Source organism: Rhinoderma darwinii, chromosome 4, assembly GCF_050947455.1.
Source record: "Rhinoderma darwinii isolate aRhiDar2 chromosome 4, aRhiDar2.hap1, whole genome shotgun sequence".
NCBI classification, from domain to species: Eukaryota; Metazoa; Chordata; class Amphibia; order Anura; family Rhinodermatidae; genus Rhinoderma; species Rhinoderma darwinii.
Window position 1 is genome coordinate 103,552,776 of NC_134690.1, and position 21,099 is coordinate 103,573,874.

General features: G+C 42.3%; 1 protein-coding gene across 1 annotated transcript in view; it reads left to right on the forward strand.

Moving 5' to 3' along the window:
* The window catches only part of LOC142760805 (glutathione hydrolase-like YwrD proenzyme), an 87,128-nt gene that overhangs the window by 56,782 nt on the left and 9,247 nt on the right, over window positions 1-21,099 (forward strand). Inside the window, exons 7-9 of the mRNA XM_075863983.1 lie at window positions 14,178-14,265; window positions 16,756-16,927; window positions 20,457-20,619. Coding sequence (XP_075720098.1) covers window positions 14,178-14,265; window positions 16,756-16,927; window positions 20,457-20,619 — 423 coding nt within the window. The remainder of the gene's footprint in view (window positions 1-14,177; window positions 14,266-16,755; window positions 16,928-20,456; window positions 20,620-21,099) is intronic.

The window sequence follows — 21,099 nt, forward strand, 5'->3', positions numbered from 1 at the left end:
GTGCACTGTCTCTTGTTATGGACAGAGTTATAGTCACATGAACCCCGTCTGATGAACCGGTAACCTAGGTCCGATCACATGACAGAGGGGGATCACCAAAGACCCTGTGCACCCTCAGCCTGTCCATCCAGCCCTTTCCTGGTTATATCTGCGTCTGGGAAAGCTGGGTGACCACCATTACCCCTCATACTGGAGTGTTTAGGGATGTGACTAATGAACCTCTTCACACTCCAGTAGGTGGGGTAATGGTGGTCACCCAGCTTTCCCAGACCCCTGAACGGTAAATTTCTCTAGTTGTCCTGAGACTGTTTGGGGATGTGACTAATGAACCTCTCAGTCTCAGCACAACTAGAGAGATTTATCATTCAGGGGTCTGGGAAAGCTGGGTGAGCACCATTACCCCTCCTAGTGGAGTGTGTTTGGGGATGTGACTAATGAACCTCTCACACTCCAGTAGGAGGGGTAATGGTGGTCACCTAGCTTTCCCAGACCCCTGAACGGTAAATCTCTCTAGTTGTGCTGAGACTGTTTGGGAATGTGATTAATGAACCTCTCAGTCTCTGCACAACTAGAGAGATTTATCATTCAGGGGTCTGGGAAAGCTGGGTGACCACCATTACCCCTCCTAGTGGAGTGTGTTTGGGGATGTGACTAATGAACCTCTCACACTCCAGTAGGAGGGGTAATGGTGGTCACCCAGCTTTCCCAGACCCCTGAACGATAAATCTCTCTAGTTGTGCTGAGACTGTTTGGGGATGTGACTAATGAACCTCTCAGTCTCAGCACAACTAGAGAGATTTATCGTTCAGGGGTCTGGGAAAGCTGGGTGACCACCATTACTCCTACTGGAGTGTGTTTGGGGATGTGACTAATGAATCTCACACTCCAGTAGGAGGGGTAATGGTGGTCACCCAGCTTTCCCAGACCCCTGAACGATAAATCTCTCTAATTGTGCTGAGACTGAGAGGTTCATTAGTCACATCCCCAAACAGTCCTCAGCACAACTAGAGAGATTTACCGTTCAGAGCTTTCCCAGTACAGTTTCATCGTGTGTCCTTCACACAAGGGAGGGAGGGAGCCGTTTCAGGGGGGGGGGCCGTCATGGGAGGGGGGCCCGTTTCGGGGGGGGGGAGGCGTCGGGTGGGGGGGCCCGTCGGGGGTCACGAGAGCGGGGGTCTGTGAGGTAGAGAGTGGGACATGCAGAGACACACATCTTACCTGCAGTGCAGCTGGTCTTCAAGATGGCGCCTGCTCTCTCCCTGCAAACAGCTGCTCTGCTCTGTGTGACTCTGACCTGCGTCTGCGCAGGACAGAGCCATAGTGCAAAGTCAATGGGACGGCCCCCGTTCATTGACTCCTATGCACTGTAGCTGCCGTATTCCATCTCTGTATGTGTCGTTAATCGACACATACAGAGATGAAAAACAAAATGGCAGCCCCCATAGTGAAGTAAAAGTTAGAAAAAAGAAAAAAGTAAAAAACAAACACACACATAAATAAAAGATTTTATAATAAAACACTAAATGCAAATTGATATCAAAATATTTTTTTTCGTGACACCTTTCCTTGAATTAATTATTTATTTCTAATAGAAGCGTTCTGTGTGAAAAAAACATATGTCAATATACACAAACGCAAAACTAAAAACATGGCTGGGGGTCAAAATCCCAGAAGGTCGTTCCATGCATAGAAAGTAAAAAAAAATTATATATATATATATATATATATATATATATATATATATATATATATATATATACAGAAATATATATATATATATAAAATAAAAAACACCACTTGTGGGGTTCTACCGAAAAATCTGAGAAATGCTGCGAAACCCAGATTTTCATTTAATTCTAGGGGTTGTACCATCCTAAGTGTCCAAATCCATTTAGACTCTAGTTGAAGAAGCCTTTTCATCAATGGACCACCTCCTAAACTACAAATTGGTGAAAAAGCTTCTTCAACTAGAGATTAAATTGATTTGGACACTTAGGACGGTACAAACCATAGGATTAAATGAAAATCTGAGTTTTGTAGCATTTCTCACATTTAACGCCCCCACAAGCTGTGTTTTTAATTTCATATATATTTTCGTGTGTGTGTGTGTCGCTGGTGCGCCGTGAATTTGACAACACTGTCTAAGATGTCCATTGTTCAATGGTGGAGTAGACATGGACCTGTCGTCCTTAGGGGATATTTGGTTGGGCGCATGTAAATATTTTTGAACATATAATTTGTCTATGACATGTTTATGACATTTTTATGATTACAATGTCATGTTCTTTGTAACACAATCCTCAATACAACTTCTATAAATGATCAGTACACTTTGTCAGTATACTTTGGTCACAATTACATATGGGTTTTATTATTTATTTTTAATATATTTTTATAATTTTTTTATTTTTCATTCATTAAACATAGTTAATATATATGGGTATATCATTAAATTAACTGTACTGTGCCTTTGGACTGGGAATTTCCTTCATATGCACATTTATTAAAAGATATATATTCATATATTCCTTAATTTTTTAACTCTCACAATGTTTTTCCAATAGATTTAAATATTTTCATATTATACATTTCATTTTCTTCTTCAGTACACTTGAATGGGGTAGTTGTGTGCAATAAAAAAATATTATGATCCTTGGATGAATTATAATTTTGACACTAGTTGAACACTTATTACACGTTTGTAAATGATCTGCCAGGCACAGCTTCAGGGTTAACTTCCTTAGGTAATCAGTCTTCACCTGAGTCTATCTCTCTGAGACTGACTCCAGCTTCCACCACTCAGGCTGGCAGGCTTAGGAGTGGGAGAGCCTATCGCAGCCTGGCCAGACTCAGCTGGCTCCTGCCCTCTGTCTATTTATACCTGCCTTTCCTTTTCCTCCTTGCTCGTGATTCTTTCCGTGTGGTTTCCTGGCCCAGCTACAGCTCCTAACAATTTGATCCTGCTCCATTCTGACCCTGGCTTTCTGACTACTCTTCTGCTCTGCGTTTGGTACCTCGTTCTCTCCTGGTTTGACTTAGCTCGTTCACTACTCTGTTGCTCACGGTGTTGCCGTGGGCAACTGCCCCTTTCCCTTTGCTTTATATTCCCTTGTATGTTTTGTCTCGTGCACTTACTGAGCGTAGGGACCGCCGCCCAGTTGTACCCCGTCGCCTAGGGCGGGTCGTTGCAAGTAGGCAGGGATAGAGTGGCGGGTAGATTAGGGTTCACTTGTCCGTTTCCCTACCCCTATCATTACATAATCACAAGCCCATATACCTAGTCTACCCTGGTCCCTGACACTACTATGGACCCCCTTGAGACCCTGGCTCAGCAAATGCAGGGTCTCTCCCTACAGGTCCAGGCCCTGGCTCAGAATGTCAACCAGCCTGAGGCTACCTTGGTGGTTCCCCTCAACTCAACTCCTGAACCCCACCTCAAGTTGCCCGACCGGTTCTCAGGGGACCGGACGGCTTTTCTCTCCTTTCGGGAGAGTTGCAGGCTTTACTTTCGCTTAAAGCCCCACTCCTCAGGTTCTGAGAGCCAGCGAGTGGGTATAATTATGTCCCGCCTCCAGGACGGGCCCCAAGAATGGGCCTTCTCCTTGGCTCCTGACGCCCCTGAACTTTCCTCCATTGATCTATTCTTTTCTGCTCTCGGACTCATTTATGACGAGACTGACAAGACTCCCTTTGCCGAGAGTCAGCTGGTGACCTTACGTCAGGGTAAGAGACCTGTTGAGGAGTATTGTTCTGACTTTAGGAAGTGGTGCGTAGCTTCTCGGTGGAATGACCCTGCCTTAAGGTGCCAGTTTAGGTTGGGTCTGTCGAATGCCCTGAAAGACCTGCTAGTTAGCTATCCCTCTTCTGACTCCCTAGACCAGGTTATGGCTTTAGCGGTACGACTTGACCGACGTCTCAGGGAACGACAACGCAAACGTTTATGTGTTTTCTCCTCCGACTCCCCCATGATGCCTCCCGAGGTTCCGTTGCTTCGTTCTTCCCCGGAAGACTCAGAGGTACCTATGCAACTCGGGGCCTTCGTGTCCCCCCAACAACGTAGAGATTTCCGCAGGAAGAATGGTCTCTGCTTCTACTGTGGGGATGACAAGCATCAAGTGAACAACTGTCCTAAGCGTAAGAATGCAGCCGGAGAACTTCCGCGCCTAAGTGATCATCGGGGAGGTCACTTGGGCGCACAGGTATTTCCCGTAAATATGAAACGTAATAAGATCTTGCTTCCCTTTCAGGTCTCTTTTGGTGGTAGGTCTGCTACCGGCAGCGCCTTCGTGGATTCAGGGTCCTCTGCTAATATCATGTCTGTGGAATTTGCTATGTCTCTTGCTATGCCTTTGATTGATTTGCCTAAACCTGTCCCGGTAGTGGGTATCGACTCCACTCCTCTTGCTAATGGTTATTTTACACAGCATACCCCTGTTTTTTAACTCCTTGTTGGCTCCATGCATTTGGAGCAGTGCTCTGTACTGTTGATGCAGGGATTATCGTCCGATTTGGTTTTAGGCCTTCCCTGGTTGCAGTTGCATAATCCCACGTTTGACTGGAATTCTGGGGAGCTTACCAAATGGGGTAATGAATGCTTGACGTCATGTTTTTCTGTTAATTCTATTTCTCCCCCTGAGGAGGTGAACACGCTACCTGAGTTTGTTCGGGACTTCGCTGATGTTTTCTCTAAGGAGGCCTCCAAAGTGTTACCTCCTCATAGAGAATACGATTGCGCTATCGAATTGGTACCAGGAGCTAAGCTTCCTAAGGGTAGGATATTTAATCTTTCTTGTCCCGAACGTGAAGCCATGAGAGAGTATATCCAGGAATGCCTGGCCAAGGGTTACATTCGCCCCTCTACTTCTCCGGTAGGTGCTGGCTTCTTCTTCGTAGGGAAGAAGGATGGTGGTCTTAGGCCATGCATTGACTACCGTAACCTGAATAAGGTCACTGTAAGGAACCAGTATCCCCTTCCTTTGATTCCTGATCTCTTTAATCAGGTTCAGGGGGCCCAATGGTTCTCTAAGTTTGATCCTTATCCGCATCAAAGAGGGGGATGAGTGGAAGACTGCGTTTAACACGCCCCAAGGTCATTTCGAATACCTCGTCATGCCCTTTGGGTTGTGTAATGCGCCGGCGGTCTTCCAGAATTTCATAAATGAGATTTTGAGAGATTACCTGGGGATATTTCTTGTAGTGTACCTTGATGACATACTGGTGTTTTCCAACGACTGGCCCTCCCACATTGAGCATGTCAGGAAGGTGCTCCAGGTCCTTCGGGAAAACAAACTTTGCAAAAACCGAAAAATGTGTGTTTGGGGTACAGGAGATACAATTTTTGGGTCAAATCCTCACTCCTCATGAATTCCGCATGGACCCCGCCAAGGTTCAGGCTGTGGCAGAATGGGTCCAACCTGCCTCCCTGAAGGCATTACAGTGTTTTTTGGGGTTCGCTAATTATTACAGGAGATTCATTGCTAACTTCTCGGTCATCGCTAAGCCTCTTACGGACCTCACTCGCAAAGGTGCTGATCTCCTCCACTGGTCTCCAGAGGCTGTCCAGGCTTTTGAGGTCCTTAAGTGCTTTATCTCGGCCCCGGTGCTGGTTCAGCCCAACCAAATGGAGCCATTTATCGTGGAAGTTGATGCATCCGAGGTGGGAGTGGGGGCTGTCTTGTCCCAGGATACCAGGTCCCTCACCCATCTCCGCCCCTGTGCCTACTTCTCCAGGAAGTTTTCGCCCACTGAGAGTAACTATGATATTGGCAACCGCGAACTCTTAGCCATTAAATGGGCATTTGAAGAGTGTCGCCACTTCCTGGAGGGGGCTAGGCACCAGGTAACGGTCCTTACCGACCACAAGAATCTGGTTTTCCTAGAATCTGCCCGGAGGCTAAACCCGAGACAAGCTCGATGGGCGCTATTTTTTACCAGATTCAACTTTTTGGTTACCTATAGGGCTAGGTCTAAAAATATTAAGGCCGATGCACTGTCGCGTAGCTTCATGGCCAGCCCTCCTTCGGAGGAAGATCCTGCTTGTATTTTGCCTCCCGGTATAATCATTTCTTCTTTTGATTCTGATTTAGTCTCTGAAATTACAGCTGATCAAGGTTCAGCCCCCGGGAACCTTCCTGAGGACAAGCTGTTTGTTCCCCTGCAATACCGGCTAAGGGTACTTAGGGAAAATCATGACTCCGCACTATCTGGTCATCCAGGCATCCTGGGTACCAAACACCTCATTGCCAGAAACTATTGGTGGCCTGGCTTGCCTAAAGACGTTAAGGCCTACGTCGCCGCTTGTGAGGTTTGTGCTAGGTCCAAGACTCCCAGGTCCCGACCAGCGGGCTTACTATGTTCGTTGCCCATTCCCCAGAGACCTTGGACACATATCTCCATGGATTTTATCACCGATTTGCCTCCATCCCAAGGCAAGTCGGTGGTGTGGGTGGTAGTAGACCGCTTCAGTAAGATGTGCCACTTTGTGCCCCTCAAGAAACTACCCAACGCCAAGACGTTAGCTACCTTGTTTGTCAAACACATCCTGCGTCTCCATGGGGTCCCTGTCAATATTGTTTCGGACAGAGGGGTACAATTTGTTTCTTTGTTTTGGAGAGCCTTCTGTAAGAAGTTGGAGATTGATCTGTCCTTCTCCACTGCTTTCCATCCTGAAACCAATGGCCAAACTGAGAGGACTAATCAATCTCTAGAACAATATTTAAGGTGTTTTATCTCTGACTGTCAATATGATTGGGTCTCATTCATTCCCCTCGCTGAATTTTTCCTTAATAACCGGGTCAGTAACTCGTCAGGGGTCTCCCCCTTTTTCTGTAATTTTGGGTTTAATCCACGGTTCTCCTCCGTTTCACCTGGTAGTTCCAACAATCCCGAGGTAGAGGTCGTTCATCGGGAAGTGTGCACAGTCTGGGCCCAGGTTCAGAAGAACCTAGAGGCCTACCAGAGCATACAAAAAACTCAGGCTGATAGAAAACGTTCTGCTAACCCCTTGTTTATGGTCGGGGATCTGGTGTGGTTATCATCTAGGAACTTGCGTCTTAAGGTCTCGTCCAAGAAGTTTGCTCCCCGGTTTATTGGGCCGTAAAAGGTCATTGAAGTCCTCAATCCTGTCTCCTTCCGGCTGGAGTTACCCCCATCTTTTCGTATACACAACGTGTTTCATGCCTCTCTCCTTAAACGCTGCTCCCCGTCCTTGGCTCCCTTGAGGAAACCTCCTGTTCCCGTTCTCACCCCTGAGGGGGTGGAATTCGAGGTGGTCAAGATTGTGGACAGCAAGATGGTCCAAGGCTCCCTCCAGTACTGGTCCATTGGAGAGGATACGGGCCTGAGGAGCGGACTTGGGTACCCGCCCGGGAGGTTCACGCTGGGGTATTGGTCAGGAAGTTCCACCTTTGTTCCCCCAGTAAACCAGGTCCGCTTAGAAAGGGTCCGGTGGCCCCTCATAAAAGGGGGGGGGGTACTGTAAAGGAGAGGTAATCAGTCTTCACCTGAGTCTATCTCTCTGAGACTGACTCCAGCTTCCACCACTCAGGCTGGCAGGCTTAGGAGTGGGAGAGCCTATCGCAGCCTGGCCAGACTCAGCTAGCTCCCGCCCTCTGTCTATTTATACCTACCTTTCCTTTTCCTCCTTGCTTGTGATTCTTTCCGTGTGGTTTCCTGGCCCAGCTACAGCTCCTAACAATTTGATCCTGCTCCATTCTGACCCTGGCTTTCTGACTACTCTTCTGCTCTGCGTTTGGTACCTCGTGCTCTCCTGGTTTGACTTGGCTCGTTCACCACTCTGTTGCTCACGGTGTTGCCGTGGGCAACTGCCCCTGTCTCGTGCACTTACTGAGCGTAGGGACCGCCGCCCAGTTGTACCCCGTCGCCTAGGGCGGGTCGTTGCAAGTAGGCAGGGACAGAGTGGCGGGTAGATTAGGGTTCACTTGTCCGTTTCCCTACCCCTATCATTACAACGTTTTTTCACATATATTTTTCATACTATTTACATGTGGTTATGTATTTATTATACAGGGATTATTATTATTATTATTATTATTATTCTGGGTTTATATCAAGAGCTGTACAATTTTTTATACAAATGTATTCTGCACATTTTTAGAATTGTATAGTTTTGAAATTATGTGCTATTGATCTATTATTAATTGTACATTATTATGTATTTATTGTTTCACACTTGTGATCCCATTTATAATGATCTTTTTATTTGCGATTTCTAGCCAGCACCAATGTACACTTCTTTATATCTGTCCCTCTACCCCACTTAGAGGCCATTGTTTGTACTACACTGTCTCTCGTCTGCACCGTGCGCATGCATGCTGGCCGCTACCTTCTGCCTACTGGTCGGGTTTCTGTGCTGTGCCGTTAGGTGTCTGCCTTATATGATGCTGGCGTCTGACGTCACATGACACCTCGACCCGTGGCTCATAGGGGTGAGCCACTGCGCATTCGCCAAAAATGGCGCTGATGCAAACATCCGAGCGATAGTAAGTTCTGACCTCTTACATCTAGATCCAATTCAGCGGCTCGCTTATTGGGTCTCGGGGCTCTCATGATTCACCACACCTGTGCTTTATTCCCCAATAGCAGTATTGGCTGTCCTGGTTCTGGTTAACAACTGTGAGACTCATCCTCTTTGCATGATCTTTTTTGTTTTTATGATCATTCATGTATGGGTATAAATTTATAATCATTGAATAGATAAAATGTATACTTTTTCATTATATAGTGTGTGATGAGTATTCTGCTCCAATATCTGTTTGAATAGTTTGAGGTGCGGAGTGAATCTCAAAACACTACAAATAACTCATGCTAGTAGCCCCATTTAGCATGTGTATTGACTAAGGTCCTTGGGAGCTGTCGTTGTTGTCTTTTGGTTTTAGTCTTTCCCAGGTCTGCCATCTTGGTGCTCCAATGAAGCCTTACCAGAGGCAGAGCTTAATATGAGCTGGCAAAAAGCACAATGCACTGCAATATACAAGTGAACAGCGTAAAAGTAAAAAAATTACCAGAATTGCTGTTTTTTTGGTCACCTTACCCAAAAAAAAAAGGAATAAAAAGTGATCAAAAAGTCATATGCACTCTAAAATGGTCAACGTTAATCTGTTGACAAAAACAAAAAAGTAAACGAGTTATTGGTCTCAGACTATGGCAACACAAATTTTTTTGTACAGATTGTTTTTATTTTGTAAAATTAGTAAAATATAAACAAAAACTATAAAAATAATTGGTATTGCCGTAATAGTATTGACCCACAAAATAAATAAACCAGAAAAAGAAACAAGTCACGACCAGATAATAAAAAAACTACAAAAAAACCTTTATTGAAGTCAAATAGACACAAACATGCACATAGACATAACTATAAACAATAAAATAACATGAGCCCTCGTTTTAAAATGGACTCCGAACATGAAAGCAGCATAGCCCCCCAGATAGTAAACCGTTCAACGGATCACCCAGAATGCTATAGTGCATATATCATCAATTTTAAGCAGGTGCTAGGTATGGTACGTTTGCACAGCTTGATAAATAGACATGGATAAATGCAAGTGCAGTCACAAACATATATAACGTAGAAACAGCAGTATGCCTACACCTACAGAGTACAGGGATAGCCGGGAGATCAGGGCCGGGGGGGGCGCTGCTAGACCTGACGCGCGTTTCGCTGATGCTTTGTCAGGGGTAAATGTATCATGTCATTTTTACCACTCGGTGTACGCCGATAAAACAAAAACCCTCCTATAAAGTAATAGTGGTTCTATTTTCCATTTCACTCGAGAAAATAATTTTTAAACATTTTCCAGTACATTATATGTTGCATTAAATGGTTCCATTAAAAAATACAAATCGTCCTGCAAATTAGAAAAAAGCCCTCATACGACTAAGTCAACTTAAAAACAAAATAGTTATGGCTTTTGGAAGGCAGGGTAGGAAAAATTGAAAATAATAATTGCTGAGGTAGGAAGATGTTAACTGCGAGTATCAAAGAGGACTAGTGATGCACATATATGACTGGTTAACACTTCTATAAATTTACTTCACGTTACTAAATATGTAATCTCTAGTGTAATTCAGTAATAAGTTTAACTGGTTCCCTACCACCCGCTCTATATAAACATCCTGTGGTCGAGGTCCTTAAAACCCTCGCCATAGCAGATATACGGTGCAGGTTTTAGCTGGCTGCCCAAGCAATCTGACAGCTGAATGTTGGGGGGACCCAGAAGAGAAGATAGAAGCAGTTTTCGCTGCTTCTTTCTTCTCTGACTGCTTGTACGCATTGCTCAATGATCGCTGTGTATAGAATAGAGGCAGCGTCGCTCCCTGTTATGGTTCCTGTGATCATGTGACTGGTCACATGATCGCCAGGATGCTGTTAGTGGCAGGCTGCTGCTGGGACTAACTAGACCCAGCACAGCCCTATTAGTTACAATAGTCACTCTACGATGGCTGATTTTCCCTGTAACAGTTACAGTGGAAAAATAAGGTTTAAAAAAAATAAATGTATTAAAATAAAGTCACCCAAAGGTCTTTTCTGACCTTTGAGAGACAAGCCATAATATTAAGAAAATAAAAGTAAAATAAAGTGCAACAAAACTAAATAATAAATACACATAAATTACCCACCCCAAAAAAATGTTGCCCACGCCAATCATTGTCATAACGCTAGGCTTAAAAGACCCTGACCAATTTACCCTAAATTAGACATTTAATATATAAAAATTTACGATAGACAATGACTATCACAAATAAAAGGTCTATTTAGGGTAAAACTTTATTATTACCAGAAAAAATTAGCTAAAAAGTAAAAAAGCATATTTTTTTTACTATTATGTTCAAACTGTAAGCCTAGATATTCTAAAATATCAAAATGGATGTGTATAAAAATGCTAAAGAAAGAAACCGGATTTTCTACGAAAAAAAACATCATAAAAACCACGAATCTAGCCCAACAATTAAAAAAGTTACAGCCATTTAAGTAACGCATGCTAAAAATGACTAAACGGTGTCTGGTCCTGAAGGCTTAAAAGGCCCGGTCCTGAACCGGTTAATAAAGAAAAACAAATTCTTCAAATGGTGTAAACCTCTTGTCATGCCCGCAATACCTAATAGCAGCCAAAACCTTGGCATCCAGCCAAATGAGACAGACACACCCATCTTAATTGCTTTGGGAACAGAATAGTATTGGATTGTATGTAAACGCAGCACCGCAACTGGGTGCCAGCCATTCACTATAATACATCTGGGAATTATTCAATTGCAGAACTGACCATTAACTCTAAATACAGTTTTGGATTAGGTACAAGGTGTCTGAGTCATAGTATCGCCTACATCTATTAAACAATCTAATTAGTCAACAGTCACACCTATAAAATTTTATATATATATATATATATATATATATATAATTGGGGCATTATACAGAGTACTATAGAGTGAATGATATGGTATTCTACTTGCAGTGTGGTGTGGTGTGTCTAGTTGCAGAGCGGGGCACATAAGGGGCACTAGTGAAGTTGATTGTGAAGGCTTATGATCCAGATATAGAGAACAGGTGCATATCCACTTTTAATTTCATTGTAAACTGTGCTATTATCATCACGCACAGGCTATAACATAAGAAAGGCTAGAATCATATAGTGCAGTTTTATATATTGCCTAAAAAAATACCACACCTGCCATTTCACCAAACTTGAACCATAAGGGTATGTGCACACACACTAATTACGTCCGTAATTGACGGACGTATTTCGGTCGCAAGTCCCGGACCGAACACAGTGCAAGGAGCCGGGCTCCTAGCATCATACTTATGTACGATGCTAGAAGTCCCTGCCTCGCTGCAGGACAACTGTCCCGTACTGTAAACATGATTACACTACGGGACAGTTGTCCTGCAGCGAGGCAGGGACTCCTAGCATCGTACATAAGTATGATGCTAGGAGCCCGGCTCCTTGCACTGTGTTCGGTCCGGGACTTGCGGCCGAAATACGTCCGTCAATTACGGACGTAATTAGCGTGTGTGCACATACCCTAACATGTATTGTTGGGTCATTTCACAAATAGTCTAATAAAAATGTTTGTGTCCTTTTATACCCCTCTTCGCAGTATATTTTAGTTTTGCCTTTGTAAAATAACAAAGCTGCAGTACAAGTGATAATGTCACCATATCACAAACTAAAAGCTCTATCCCTAAAAGCAGAACCTCAATCAGGCCAACTTTTATACCAGGATTAGAAAAAATCTCGACTAGTAACTTGACCCAGCAAAAATATATGTAAAAGGCTGGATTCACACCCAGTCTATAGTAAAATATAAAATGCACCACATACAGCTGCGTTTTGGGTTTGTGGCATTTTCAATGCAATTTTGTAGTCAGTGGCATTTTTTTCTAAACACAGAATGCTCTGGGTATGCAGTTTTTTCATGCGTTTTCCCATAGGCTTCTCTATGGGACTTCAAAAACACCATCATAAAAATGCATGTACAAAATGACACTGAATGAAAAATGCCACTAAAAATGCCATTAAAAACGCAGGTTACATTTGATAAATGTTAGCGTTTTTTTTGTGCAGTTTAAATTCCCAGGAATTTTCTGTGTGTGAAGGGGGACTGACTAAAGAAGCATCAGTATGCGTTTGTGGAGGTATATAGTAAACCATTCCAAGTTATTAACATGACATACTTATTTTATACTCTGCATCTTTTATATTTTTGTTACAAAAGCTTGCTTTATTGAGGACACATTTTCAAAGACGATGTTAACTGTTGGTTTAGGCCATGCGAACACACTGTTGCACTATATGGTGATATGTGTGTATATATATATATATATATATATATATATATATGAGAAAATCCTTTTAAAAAGGGTATTCTCAAGATGTTATCTCTAGACCTTTAGACTTTATTACAGTAACTTTTGTTCTAAATTACATGGGTATTCCCTTTGATAAATTATCAGAAAGACTACAGTAAAGATAATATATCACAGAAAGAATGTTGTAGTCAGCAGAAAGCACGAAAAAATAATAAAAACGTGTTTACACTATCTTATAGGAAAACTTTGCTTTATTGCAACATAAGAACTGGTAAGATTGGGCTGTCACACAGAGGTTTATTGGGCCATACTGTATAAGATTTAACCGATATGTTGTAGAAAAGAGATTGGTTAAAAGGACATACACCAAAACATGGCATACAAAACATGCACTATCCAAGGATTGCAATGGATCCTGATAAGTAGCACATAGTGGATGACACTGTATTAGAGCAATCTCCTTGATAGTAATTACAATGAAATGGGGCAGGCCACAGGAGCCACTCTAACTGTCCTATCCGCTAAGGGCTGTCTGAACGAGCACCGATCAACAAACAGCTCGTTGATCGGCTCTCATCTGCTCCTTTCACATGGAGCTATCATTGGTTATGTATGAGAACAAACTATCGTTACTATGATCACTTGTCCCCACACATTTCCATCACGTTGGTGGCGCATCTCCCTGTTTATACAGGGAGATGTGCTGCCGACAGCGATAATATTTAATGCTGCATAAACGATACGATCAGCCAATGAATGAGCGTTTGTGCCTTCATCGACTGACCGTTGCCCTGTATAATTTATACAGGGCAATGATTGGGAACAAGCGTACATATGAACACTCGTTTGGCCAATTATTGGCCCGTGTAAAAGGGCCTTAAAGAGGTTGTCCAGCTTCTGACAACTGATGACCTATCTACTGGATAGGTCATCAGTATGTCATCGATGCGGGTCCGACACCCCGACCTCGCACCGATAAGCCACACCGGTGGCCTGCGGGCACCAAATGTTGTGGTGCATAATGCTATGGACGGAGCCCGGAAGCAGTTGGCTCCGACCATTGCATATCGGCCATGCTGCAGAAATGCAGGTACGCTCCTATTCACTTGAATAGGAGCAGAGCTGCAGCTCGGCCGCTATTGCGTCGCCGGAGCTAACTACTTCCGGCATGTATGTCCGGTGCACAGAGGCTTGGTGGATAGGTCATCAGTTGTCAAAAGCCTTTTAACAAAGCCATTGACAATATGTACAATATTTAGGTCTCTCCTGTCAATTATGCCTAGTTGTTATAATAGCATTTCATGATATTGACCTCCCACATTTATTTTTCATTACATTTCACTAGGGAGTAAAAGTTTGGGAAATACCACCAAACAGTCAAGGAATCATTGTTCTAATGGCTTTGAATATGTTGGAAAGTTTCCCTGTCAAAGGTAGGTCATAAAAGATATTGTTAAAGATATCTAAACAAATCAATAACACCCGTGGTAAATGATGTGATGCAGCTGCTACCAAGCTACTTCTCTGCAGGCAGTGCACGGCTAATTCAACTTAGTCTGACAGTCTGGTTGCAAGGGGGATGTGTAACCACCACAGTTTCTTCAATGAGGTTGGCACAACTTTATTAACCAGTCTGTATCTGATTACCCCAGTCTTTGGCTCAAGGGCAAAGAAGGGATGAGGAGGTTTGGGAGGTCTTAAAGTAGAACTTTCTGTCTTTTAACAAGATAACATAGACTCAGATGTAGAATCTTTTTAAAATACAGATTAATGATCTATAATGTTCATTATCAATACTTAATAAAACATGATAGATTGGTTTGCCTAGATGATTTGTTTGATACAATTGGACATTTTTTCTAATACTGTCATAAAATCGAGCATTAAAACGGTGCCCCAAAGTAGAAAAAAATCGAGGCACTCACCGACTTGGCAATAAATTTATTTTATTCAGGATCTTGGTCTAAATGATGCGGAGTAAGCCTACGGCCATTTCACATGCAAACACACATCCCCCTAAATTAACGTTCCTAGTGCGTATTAAGGTATTACAAAAATTGCATTCTCCACATTTTTGATTGCCTTTCGGCCCCATTGCTGAAAGCCAGTTCTCATTTTATTTTTCCTTCTCTGAAAAGCGGCCCTTAACCAGTACATCTTTTAAATTCTTGAACCTGCGAAAGGATACTATTGGTTGTCCGGTTGCGACCTTCACTAACAACGGCTCATTTTCAATCAGATGCCAATTTATTCTAATGCTAGTACGAATTACATCACACATAGGGCTGAGCCCGGTGGGGATTCAATCGATTTGTGTATTTTGTAAGAGACATAAAATCCTCTTACAAAAAGAGGCTGCCCGCTCGGTCTTAATGACCGAAACGATCTTAGTGCTTTCTATAACATAGACCATGTTATTTTAAGTAAAACAATGTAACGCTATTTTTTGCTATAAAACGAATATGTTGCATTACCTGTTATTTTGTACTGTGTATTTTTCTGCTTGTTGTGGTGAAAGGTTGTTATGAAAACATGCACTGACATATGGATATAAAATGGGCAGGAAAAGGAAGTGACGCCAGGGCCTTGAAAAAGCATGTTTGCATGTGAAACGGCCGTAGTCTTACTCCGCATGATTTAGACCAAGATCCTGAATAAAATAAATTTATTGCCAAGTCGGTGAGTGCCTCGATTTTATTCTACTTTGGATTTCAAGTTGTACGTGCTGTACTAGTCGATGAGCACCCCGTGGGCATATTGACCGCCACAATCTATTAGTGTGAATAGTGCCAATGTGAACCTCCATTCAACTATCAAATTCTGGTTCAACAGTGCCAGCCCCTTTCCTTCTCTCTTTATTTAATTCATTAATACAGTGCAGCTCCTGAGCCATGTCAGGTTTACTTGTCGTAGCTCACCACTGTTATTCAGAAAATTAGGCAGTGATATGGAAAGAAAAAAGAAGACACAGAGCGCTCCTCTGGGGTATTGCTGTTGTTGCAGGGTGGTCAACAGTAATATTCTTAAAATTAGATTTTAGACTCACCTTTTAAAGTTGTGATGGATGGTCGGCATAACTTGATCAATAGTCCAATGGAGCCTCAATACTCCGTATGTGTGCAGTCTGCTAGCCCTCTGGGTGAACGTCGGCGGCTGAATGATCAGCGGTAGTTGATGTTGAAGCGATCCAAATAGTAAAAAAGAGAAAAATGGTCACCCCTGATGGAAGGCGCTCCTGCACTTGTAGATTGAATTCAACTAGAATCCCAGTTGGGACAAGATGTCAACTGAGGGTAACATTTTTATTTTTTAAAAGACATACATGCTGTCATAAAATTGGAATAAATGCTACGCATTTTGAACCTGAACCAGGGTCTTCCTCAGGCTTGAAGAAAGTGACTCAGAAAATTAGCAATATTTTCTTGAAAAGAGGGCTTGGGCTTAGTAAATTTGGCCTTTAGCCTGAACATAATTTTTTTTAATTCAATTGCACCAGAAAGCTTGCACAATTGCATTGATAAATATTCTCCAATGTTTCAGATCAGTATAGCTGTCTCATTCTTAAGGCATGGGGCGAATTTGCTGCAGAATTCCACTGCGGACACGTTACAGTGGAAATACACAGCAGACTTTTTTCCTTTGTTTTCTAAAGCCTTTTAGTTAAGTTAGTGCAGCTGTTGCGGAAAACAACTGTGTGGAAACTAGTTTACAGTGTGGAATTTATGGCGAGTCCGCTGCGAAATCCGCCACGTCTGGACAAACCTTCAAATATGTTCATTTTGCTGCAGATTCGTTGCGTATTTGCTGCAAGTTTGTGGCAAAATCTGAAGGGGAAAATTTCTGCTAGGTCTGAACGTGCCCTAATAGTTATCTAGTTATACCAATAACTGTCCCTGATTAATATATAATTTATCATATTGCAGAGTTGGGTCATAACAGCGCAGACTATGTCCATGCTGTAACCGAGGTTCTGAAACTGGGCACAGCAGATTGTCACTGGTACTGTGCTGACAGTGCAATTGTTCGAGTGCCCACAGAGGAACTCCTTAGTAAGGTGTACGGTACAAAGCAGGTGAAACATATTGATATCAAGAGGTAAGTGAGGAGCAGCTAATAACCTTCATGAACATAAAGAAAATGTCATTGTGGTTGGGGATGTCATGATACCAGAATTTGGACTTCGATACCGATACTTCCTTGTAATATTGCGATTTCGATACCAAAACGATACTTTGCCAACAGTAAAAAAAAAAAAAAGTTCTTCCATTTTGTGATGTGAGGCGCGAGGTGTGATGAATTTTGAATGTGCCTCACATTAATAGTAATTAACCCCATCATGTTTCTAAGTCATAATGGGTTAATGTGTGAGGTACATGATGGGGTTAATTACTATTAATGTGAGGCACATGGAGGTTAAATTCATCACACCTCGTGCTTCACAATAAGTGAAAGAAAGCAGTTTTTATTTTACAGCACACACATCATAAATTATGCAAAAAAATTGTTGTTCAGGTTATTACGGCCGCGCCAATACCCAATATGTGTATTTTATGTATTGAGACTTATTTTAATGTTTATTGTAAAAAAGGTGTATGTGTATTTTTTTACATTTAATATTACTTTATGATTTTACTTTATTTGTAATCTTTAATGTACTGGCATATATCAATATGCCAGTACATTAGCCTGAGCACGGATAGTACACAGGCAGTTGTTAGGACATACATAAGTATGCCGTAACAACAGGAAATATGGTAAGACCGCTCTGGGGTCCTTCAATGGACCCTGGGCTATCTGCCCATATATGGTATGTCCCTCAATCGCATCACAGGGATTCCTGTTATGCGATCCAAGGGGCATCCCCCCTTTTCACTTTCCTCTTGAATGCTGCGTTCAGCTTTGATCGCAGCATTCAGGAGAATAGCGGCGGAGATGAGAGGTTTCTCTGACCTCCGCCGTTATAGAGCGCGGCTGTGTAATACAGTCATTGCCCCGCTCCGGACATTAAGTGTGTGCGCGGTCAGCATGAGGTGATGCGGCCGGCACTGCACTAAGGAGCGGCGGCGCAGGCACTGAGGACAGAACATGGAGGTGTTTTGTAGTGCGCCCGCCATGTTCTGTCTTCATTGCCGGCAATCATTAGTGCAGCGCTGGCCGCATCACATCATCCTGACGGCGCGCACTTGTCAGGAGCGGGGCAAAGACTGTATTACACAGCCGCAGCTCTCATACATTCATGTGTTACTATACTTAGCTGTGTGGCTGCACAGCTAAGTATCGAAATACATGAAATAATGGTATCGAACCGTTTGGGGATGCAAACTATCGAAACAGTATCGAAGTTTCGATGCATCGTGCATCCCTCATTGTGGTACTAGGCACCTATTGTCACTGTTATGTATTACTACTGCAATGTAGTAATACACAATACTATGTAGAGGTATATAAGGGTGGCCTGGTTGAAAAGTGTAGTTTGTCTATTTTTCTTCTTTACTTTAACTATATTCAACAAAATAATTTCTGTTCATAATAATAGTGTGTGCAACTCTAGCTTTACTGTTTATTTCATATCAATCATACTGGGTAGAATTTAAGAATGGCATTTCATAAACCAGTCGTAATATAAAGAGCGCTGAAGTAAAATGCGCCTAATTTATTAAGAGGTTCATGCCTCTAAAGAAATTAAGCGCATGTCTGGCTATCCGTGTAGCAAAATCTGGTGTAAAATATTGTGAATTTGTCAGGCCACGGGTGACCCTGCCCCTTTTGTTTAACCACACCCAATTTTTATAAAAGTGGCAGAGGAGGCAAAAAAATGCATGTTGCAAAATGTGTGTGCAAATTTGAGTTTTTGCTGAAATTGCAACTTTTTTACAAAAGATAACTGGCGTCGAATGCTTAATAAATTCCCTCCACTCTGTGGTATATGCTGCTACAAACAATGGATATTTTTTTTCTAGTTGTATTAATCATTCGGTAGCAATATGGTCATGGCCAAACGTAAAAGTCTATTAAATGTCATTTGTACAGGAAATGCTGTGCTTGTACTTAACAAGGAAAGATGAGCGCTTTCCATCTGTTCACTTTTTCGTGGTGTTGTGTGGTGGTCTTTGTTGCTGTGGTGCTGTATGTGTTGGGGGACGTTGTCCAAAGCCAAGGTGGCTTAAACTGGCAGCATGGGTGCTGTTTGTTTTCTGGGTTGCTCCCTCTGCAGGTGCTGTGTTGCAGCGGCATTGGTTGCCGTGGGATACAACACTTAATAGTGTAGGGACCTACTTAAAAGAGGTCGCCGTGAAGTGGCAAGTGGGCTTACACAGTTTGATCAAAATGTTTACTAAGAACCTCATGTTCATACGTTTTTTAAATTTGCTTAGCCGCATTAGATCTAGTATAGCAAGTGGATGTGCGGTCCAGGTTTTTTTCTCCGCCATATTGGTATTTTACATTTACTTCACAATCCGTTTTAAAGGGTTAGTTTTCTACTAATGCCCCATTCACATCCCTTTAGTGTATACTCCAGGAAAAGCTCCTGACATTTATGTTAAACGGAGGCTGTGATCTATGTCTAACAGGGGCAACTATTTAAAGTATACAAGCTTTTCATGACGTAAACGTTATGTGGATGCCATAATTGCCTATAGGTGTTGGATTCCTTTGACGGATGCCATACAGTGGCATCCGTTACATATAAGCTATTATTTCATCCGTTTAACGTATAAGCCATGAGCTTTTCATGTCGAATATGTTAAATGGATGTTGTGTATATTAATAGGGTTGCCTGTGACGAATGCCATTTAGTGTCATTCGTCAACTATAGACTCCCATGTTAAAAATCACATGGTATATACGTTTTTGGTCAGGTCTGAAGTATGGAATAGTGCTGTCTATTCCATAACTGTTATTTTTGCGGAATACTGATGTATACCAGCTCAACAGACACCAAAAGGACACTCATTTGGCCTCCGTCTGGCTAATGTAATCTTAGATTCATGTTAAGCGTGTGCGCCGTGAGCATCAAATAATGTGATGTGAACAGGACCTAATACAGATTTTTGAGCGTGACTATAATTTGGAGCAATTCCTTCAAGTGCTATTCTAAAGTAAATAGTTGGTGTAGCTTCTGCCCTTTAGGGCTGTAAAGTTTCACAGGCAGATGACTTCATGGCCACAGCAGGGTGCCCCGTGATGCTGGTACCAGTGCGTGTAAGACCGCTTTGTGTGCTTTAGATAAAACTGTTTGCTTAACTTACTGGCAGTTTCATGGATATTACCTGGCCATAAATGGATCACAGACTTTGGAACCTTTGTCAGTCAACAGTCCTCTATTGTGATGAGCCAAAAAATGAGACAGCAGTGCCCCCTAGGAATCCCCTAAGCACACATCTTTGGAAAAAATGTTTTTCGCTCTATACTTGTCTTTAATACCAAGATAAAAAATAAAGTGTGTATTACAATATACTTATTGGCGACCTCTTCTAGTGTTTGAAGCCTTTCTGTCTTGGATGCGTTGTTATCGGGATTTTAGGAGGAGCTGGCATTCAGATAATCTGTCTTGTTGACAATTGGATTTTAGTTATACGATTTTTTAATAATGAAAATCATTGAATACCCCTTTTTTATTAAGAGCCTCAGAAGCTTATAACCATGGAAGTCCTTTTGAAATGGGAAGCGACACAGTTTACTTCACCGTTGTGGATGTACATGGCAATGCCTGTTCGTTTATTAATAGTAATTACATGGATTTTGGCACAGGACTTGTACCGGAAGGTTGCGGGTTCACTCTGCAGGTTAGTCATTATTAAGTCCACGATATGTTTGCTTCTGGGAAAAAAAAGTAGTAATAGTTTACATTCACCTGAAGATGATGACTGTTCAGTCTTATCATAAAAAAAGTCCTAGTCATAGTGATTGCTTTGCTAATGTTCTTTATGACTGATTAACATAACAAAAAGTTACCTATAGCAATAAATCAGGTTGATTTGTTTCCTAACGTGTAGTTCAGTTGGTTGCTCTAAGCTACATATAATGTTTTGCGCTAGATTTTATATAGAAGTCCCTGTTATGTAGTTTTAGTCAGTGTCCCTTTTTTTATGTTAAAAAACGCTGCATTTATAATCTCCTCATATTAAGCCCTTCAGAACCGAGACAATTTGGGCCTTAGGGACCAAGAGAATTTTTTCATTTTTGCCTCCTCACATTCTGTTAGCCATAACATTTTTATTTTTAAGGCTACTTATAGGGGTTATCTGGGTTGTGCAAATTTTTTT